Source organism: Helianthus annuus, chromosome 11, assembly GCF_002127325.2.
Source record: "Helianthus annuus cultivar XRQ/B chromosome 11, HanXRQr2.0-SUNRISE, whole genome shotgun sequence".
NCBI lineage: Eukaryota > Viridiplantae > Streptophyta > Magnoliopsida > Asterales > Asteraceae > Helianthus > Helianthus annuus.
In genome coordinates this window covers 159,475,062-159,482,223 of record NC_035443.2, presented here as the reverse complement: position 1 = coordinate 159,482,223, position 7,162 = coordinate 159,475,062, and the positions used below count along the sequence as shown (strand labels likewise).

Below are 7,162 nucleotides of genomic sequence, written 5' to 3'. Positions count from 1 at the left end.
TTCTTACTGACGATAAAATCAATAATTAGTTTTTAAGTTAATATATCACAACTTACAAGCTTTTATCGGTAAGAATTACGTATCTTTAACTACCCTGAAAAAGGAGTTAGCTTTTGTACAAGAACAACTTATGAAAACAAATGCTGTTTAGATAAATAACACTTTGAGGTAATTCTGAGTTGTGATGTAAATATACACTGCATAGTATATTCTTGCCAGTGCGCTGACTTTTTTGTTACTTCTGTCACTTTGTAGCGGTGGAATACATTTTACAGCGTCAAACGACGATTGTGGTGTGAGAGAATATGATATGGATGGATCTCAACTCGTGAATCATTTTCTTTTTATTCGGCCAGTGAATGTGAGTTTCTTTTTATTTATTAATGTGAACTTCTAAAAAATGAAGTGTTCTAAATAGAACATATATTGGAACAAAATTCATATATGTTCCATTTTTGTCACTTGACTTTTGAAATATTTTAACATTTATAATTTCTTTTTACAATATTGGAACACCTAATGAAAGCTAAGTGACTGTTAAGAAACAAAAAAATGCTTTTGAGTTACTATTGGGAGAATTTTTCCATTCGTAAACTTTTGTAGTTGATATATCACTTAAACGGCGATCTTAGATTCTTTTGCTTAAATTTTATCCGAAGCTAGTCTAAAGGTATATTATATTATATCCATAGTGGTAATAATCAATAGTCTTCCGTATTTACGTTATTTGCTTTCCGATTGTAGTTAGGTTAAGCACCGTCAAAACTACACTATCTAGCTTAACTAGTAATGCCAATTAATCTTGTTAACAAAGCTTTACAATGTTCCCCGAGAGTTGATCACACCACGTTCTTATCTTGGATATACTATTGCTTGGATATACAATAGGATGTATGTGTTTTTGTTTTGATCTTGTGTATTGTTCTTATAGTTTCATAGTTACTTCCTTAAGTTACATTTAATTTACCCAAAGGTACGCCACTTTTGAAGGATTTAATTAACCATGGAAACCCTACTGTTCATTTGGTTAGGTTTTTAGTAGGTTTGTAACATTTCAGATATACTTCGATCTAGGTATTCCGTTCAATAAGTATGAAAAAGAAATTTTGGTTTGACTTACTAAGAGCGTTGTAACTATAGGGGTGTTTAAAGGGATCTAGGTTTGAAGATGGAGAATTTTGATTAATTTCATTTGAATTAATGATGGGAATGGGAATGGATCTTATAATGTGTTGGAACTTTGAAAAAGTAACTAATAAAATATTTATGATGATATTAATAAACTAATATATATATATATATATAATTAAAAAAATAAATAATAAATGTTATATCACATTACATATATCATATTACATCACATTACATCATATCACGTTATATTCATTACATAACGTGAGGTGTGTTACATGTGTTACATTTCTATGTATATTCCACCATTTTCTTTTAAACACAACTGGAAGAAAGATTGAGCTGATTCATACTTCTGAATCTGTTGCAGAAAACAAAAAGAGAGGTTCTTCTCCTAATTTTTGCTCTATAAGTAATTTTTGTTATTATTTTGATTTCACTCATTGTGTTGGATCATAAATTTCAGCAATTTAAGTAGGGTTTTCATAAAGAAGTTAATTGTATCTTAACTCATGCTTGATTGAATGTGCGTAACGAAGCTGATTGAATAGATTACATGGCGGAAGACTGGGACATATCAGATTCTTCAGACGATGTATATGAAGAAGAAACCGATGATGAGATTGAGTACATACCAGTTTTTGTAGATGATGAAGATCAAAATGGTTACGGTTCTGATACCTCCGCTGCTCAAGCAAGAACCGGGAAAGATATTCAGGGCATTCCATGGAGGGGGATGCGTTTAACAAAGGAACAATATCGACATAGAAGGCTCGCCCAGTATGAAAACTATGAAGACGTTCCCTTATCTGGTGAAACTGCTGATAAGGTACAATTAACAATCCTGTTGCTTGTATACGTAAAAGTGATTACTTTTTCCACTTTCGATATCACGGCAATGTTTTACGTGTTCAGAAATACAAACAAACATCGAAGGGTGATAACTACTATGAGTTCTTTTATAATTCTAGATCAGTGAAGCCTACGTTCGATCATTTTCAGGTTTGCACCGTTACATTCTGTTCGTTCAATCATGTGATTTCTATTAACTGCCGTAAAAAATGTGTACAGTTAAGGAACATGGTATGGGCTACCTCAAAGCATGATGTGTATGTCGTGTCTGACGATTCAATCATGCACTGGTCATCACTGTCTCAAAACATAACCGAAATTCTTGATTTCTCCGGGCACGTAGCACCTACTGAGGTACTTTATTTTGATCGTCAATTCGTAATGTTCCTGATATATATTTTAAAATGTTATTGATACTTTATTTGGGCCCACAGAAACATGAAGGAAGCTGGTTAGAAGGATTTACGCAAATTCGTATTAGTACGTTAGCAGTCAAAGATAATTTTCTTGTTGCCGGAGGTTCGGATGGAGAGCTTGTGTGTAAGGTATTTTAATCATCCAAAACTTATTTAGCTGGAATATGGCATTAGTTTTTGTTCTCCTAGTTGTTACATCTGGTTTCGGTTTTAGCAACGGCTCGGTTCGTTTTTTGGAACAAAATTACGTAAGTTACAAAAATAAAAAGTATAATCCAAGATTTAAGAATCTTTCTTGTATGTTTAAATTTAAGTAATTAAGTTTAACCTTTATAATTAATATTGTTCACATAAACCTAACCTTCTAATCTATTTTTATGTTTTACCAAAGTTTTTATGAAGACATTTTTTATAATACTTTGAAAATCATTGAATTTTTATGTTAAGTTTTGTTATTTTTGTTAGTCAAAATGATTTTTAGGTTATTCGGTTTGTTTTTTTTTTTTCGACTTTTTGTGCGCTTCGGTTGTTTCGGTTTTCTGCTCACCCCATCTCGAACTGCCCTGAAATATCCTTAGACAAAAATCAACAATCTTAAAAATCTAAATAACGGTGCACAGTATTCAACATCCAAACAATACAATATATCTTACCCCACTCATAGTTGACGTCTGACACCTCTATATTTCATGCCATACACATAGACTGACATAGTTAATCTCTATTTGGAATAACGGTCAACTTGTATTTTGTATAAACGTCGTTGAGATAGTCGCGTCCCTATCATGTTATGTGCATATGTTATTAAATGATGCAGAAATTAGATCAAGAAGGTGTTAGCTTTTGTACAAGAATAATTTATGAAGACATTGCCCTAACAACTGCTATTGAGATATACGACGCCATGAGGTAATTATGTAACATGTATTGTGATCTCTGTGTGTATACTACGAAATATATTATTGACACTCTTGTCACTTTGTAGCGGTGGAAAGCATTTTATGACGTCAAACAACGATTGTGGTGTGAGGGTATATGATATGGACGGATTTCAGCTCGTGAATCATTTCCATTTTCCCTGGCCAGTGAACGTGTGTTTCTTAAAATACGATGATAATATAGAATGTTTAATGCATTTAAATACATTTCGTATGACTTTCTACCTGTTTGACGTGTTTTTATTTCGTTGCAGCATGCATCCTTGAGCCCAGATCGCAAACTCATAGCTGTGGTCGGTGATCATCTTGATGGATTGCTTGTAGACTCTTCAAGTGGAAAGGCAAGAACTTGTGAATACAAATATATTGTTTTACCTCTTCATTTTAATTTTGTTTTTTTTTTTTGGCAGAGGGCTGCTACAGTGGAAGGCCACCTGGACTACTCATTTGCATCCGCATGGCACCCAGATGGCCGAATCTTTGCAACAGGCAATCAAGACAAGACTTGTAGGCTATGGGATATAAGAAATCTTGCAACTCCAGTCTCGGTTCTTAAAGGCAACATGGCCGCGATTCGTTTGGTTCATTTTTCATCAGACGGGCAGTTTTTGGTGGCTGCTGAAGCTGTAGATTTTGTTCATGTCTACAACGCCAAGTTAAACTATGAAAAACGACAAGAAATTGATTTCTTTGGGGAAGTATCCGGTGTTTCTCTTAGTCCCGACGATGAAACACTTTACATTGGAGTGTGGGACCCTTCGTATTCCAGCTTGCTACAATTCAACAAACGACATTGGTATGGGTATCTTGATTCGTTTGTCTAATAAAGTAAGTCGAGTTGTTTGTTTCTGTTTGTGGAGCGAAAACCTTTGAACTTTAAAAAGGCTTGTTGACTGTTAAATTATGCTGTCAGTGATGGCAACTTTCTTTCCCAGACCGACGGAACCAAACATGGGCCTGAACCGGCTGTATTTAGTTTCGTTTTTCATTTTATAGTGTTTGAAAAAGACGCTTTCTTGTTTTGGAACAGGACCTGTGTCGAGGTTGAAACATGTTTAAGAACCTTCATTAGATATCTAAGAAACCGGTAGCAGTGTCTTAAATATGCTAATTAAATATATAATTAACTATATATGCAAAGAAGGAAATATTGCATATAGAGGTAATTGAGTATGAGTTAATATACAGTTGGGGGCATATATTTCCCTTTTATACATTTAATCTTAGTTTTCAAAAGTATTCTAAAAAGTAAATTTAGTATAAGGTGTTGCTCTAGGGTTATGATATAACTCAATATAGAGAAGAATTCTAGAGTAGTCTATAATGTTTCAAATCGTTACATGTCTTACATCTCTTATGTATCCGATGACCTAACTGCTGTAGCGTTGTACCTTTCCGCTATGGACAACCACTTGACCTAAGTACAGGGTTTCCTATAACGATGCAACGGAGATAACCCTCTAAGCACCTAATTAACCACTTATGTGTAGCAGTTAGTTTGTGGATGGTAAGCCGTAGACATAGTTAAAGCTGCTCCTTACAAGGCCATGAACTCCTTCCAAAACCCACTCATGAATATTGTATCTATAGATCAGAAATAATCAAAACCCGAACAACGGACAACCATAGAGTTTGTATGTGTTGTCTAAAAACGTTTATGTTTAGTTTCTCTCAAGGTTTAGTTGATGATCCTTTTTGATGTCCCGGACCGGAGAACCAAACTGTTATGTGCACACTAACTCATTCCATGTTCTAGTAGTTGTCAAGTTTTATTTTGGTATGTAGTGTATTTATTAATTAAGCATGTTTTAAGTTGTAGATATTGGGTCAAGATGGTAGGATAGTGGGTAGTTATTTAGCTTAGTATTTATAATGTAAGCCATTTGATGTTTTAAGGATATGAATGAGAATTAGTCTAAAAACTCTGTCTAAATTGCTTTCTTGTTTCTTTCTATTTTCTTTCTTTCTATTTTCTTTTTTTCTATTTTCTTTTGGCCAATCAGTTTTCAGTTGGAACCACATCAGTGTTATGTGCTTAATGATACGGCTTGCATTCTTCACCCAAGGCACGTGTGTCAACAATCATCATGGGGATTAGTCAATTCTATATGTTAGTAGTAATTGTCTTAGCTATTTAATTAGTGGGTATTTTTAATTACTGGTTCCGTTTAGTGTGTTGAATAGAACTAGGTTTATCATCCTTGCCGCGTTGCGGCGAACTTTTTTTGTTATTTAATCTGTGTTTACATGTGTTTTGAAATCACTATGAGCGCGTTGCACGCGGAACCACTAACAAGATTAAAAAGAAAATGTAAAAAACATTAAAAAATAATCGAAAGAAAATCAACCAAAAAAGTTGTATGTTAATGATTTTGTTCGTATGAAACTCGTGGTCAGAGATGAGCAAATAATACTGGGTACCGGTACCGAATTTCCCAAACCGAAGGATCCTAAGTACCAATTAGGTACCGAATTTTGGCGTTCCTAGTACCGGTTCGCTACCAATTTTTACCTTCATATGCCGTTACCATAAACGGTATTTTCGGTATCGGTTGCCACTGAGCTCATCCATACCCCTGAAACTAAAAAATGAAATCATTAAAAGTTGAATAAAATCAACAAGAAAAAGTTGTACGATACCATTGTTGTTTGTACGGCACCCTTGATCGGGATGAGCAAATGGTACCGTGTAGCAGTACTGAATTTTCCGAACTAAAAGATTTTCAAACTCAATCCGGTACCGACTTTTGGCGTTTTCTGTATCAGGCTAGGCTGGTGCAGATTTTGACCTTCGTGTACCGATAATGAATCGGACCGTACCTGTATTTTTGATACCAGTATTGGTTGATACCAAACTTATCCAACTGAGAAAGTAAAGAAAATAATAATAATTATTATTATTATATTAGTAGGTGATTATAATATAATAAAATTTTTATTAGTAGGTGATTATAATATAATAAAATGACTGTTATTAATATTAATAATAGATAGTAATAGATAGTAATAGTAGGGTAGTTTGTTAGTAATGGGTATGGGCAGACTTGTGTGAAGGCTTCTCGTGTGAAGGCAGTACTTCAGCGAGGCTTCTTGTGTGAAGGCAGTACGGTTTCCAGGGGAACGTCGTAACCAAGTTTGGCCAACCCAGCGCGAGCCCGGTTAAGACAACGTAAGTCTGGGCAGACTTGGCTAGGGTCACCGATTAGGCGGTGTAACATTGGATCACTCAAGAAGAAAGTCACCGTCCAAAAAAAAAAGTAATGGGTCCACCTTATTAGGGATAGTGCTATTTATCTTTCAGTACGGTTCCATTTTCAAATATGAATCATCATCATCATACTTGGTAAATCTTACCAATAGCAAAGCTAAGGTAGGGTCTCAGGAGGGTAAGATGTAGATAGTCTTACCTCTACCCCGTATAGGAATAGAGAGGCTGATTCTAGTGAGATCCCTGACTCGATAGTAATTTTGCATCAAGCCTTGGACAAAAGACACATAACACTCAACAATTAAGACAAAGCCCGATTAGTGCATGTACTCCCTTGTCTTCCGGCTATCAACGCCACCACATGATGCATGATTAACCACCCCCCTCTTTTAACGTTATTTTCACGAAATTAGTAAATAGCAGGGCTGTAAACGAACCGAACGTTCAGCGAACAGTTCATGAACCGTTCGGCGGGAAGTTCGTCTATGTTCGTGAACAAGAAATTCCATTCCATTAACTAAATGAACGAACATGAACAGAGGTCTTGTTCGTTCAATTGTGTTCGTGAACGTTCGGTAAGGTGGTCGTGAACATTCGTTCATTTGCGTTCATTTATC

At 35.1% G+C, this 7,162-nt stretch overlaps 1 protein-coding gene across 1 annotated transcript; it reads left to right on the top strand.

The window, feature by feature from the left end:
• Window positions 1–265: 265 nt before the first annotated feature.
• LOC110867145 (uncharacterized WD repeat-containing protein C2A9.03-like) lies at window positions 266–4,184 on the top strand. Its single transcript, XM_035980001.1, has 9 exons — window positions 266–361; window positions 1,683–1,960; window positions 2,047–2,133; window positions 2,203–2,337; window positions 2,418–2,528; window positions 3,217–3,308; window positions 3,385–3,490; window positions 3,592–3,678; window positions 3,748–4,184. The coding sequence occupies exons 2-9, from the start codon at window positions 1,688–1,690 to the stop codon at window positions 4,159–4,161; spliced, it is 1,305 nt and encodes a 434-aa protein (XP_035835894.1). The 5' UTR covers window positions 266–361; window positions 1,683–1,687; the 3' UTR covers window positions 4,162–4,184.
• The last annotated feature ends 2,978 nt before the right edge of the window (window positions 4,185–7,162 follow it).

Coding starts and splice junctions, on each gene's coding strand:
- LOC110867145 (XM_035980001.1), top strand. CDS start 1,688: ATGGCGGAAGACTGGGACATATCAGATTCTTCAGACGATGTATATGAA. Junction 2,529..3,216: donor ATGGAGAGCTTGTGTGTAAG/GTATTTTAATCA, acceptor TAAATGATGCAG/AAATTAGATCAAGAAGGTGT. Junction 3,491..3,591: donor ATTTTCCCTGGCCAGTGAAC/GTGTGTTTCTTA, acceptor ATTTCGTTGCAG/CATGCATCCTTGAGCCCAGA.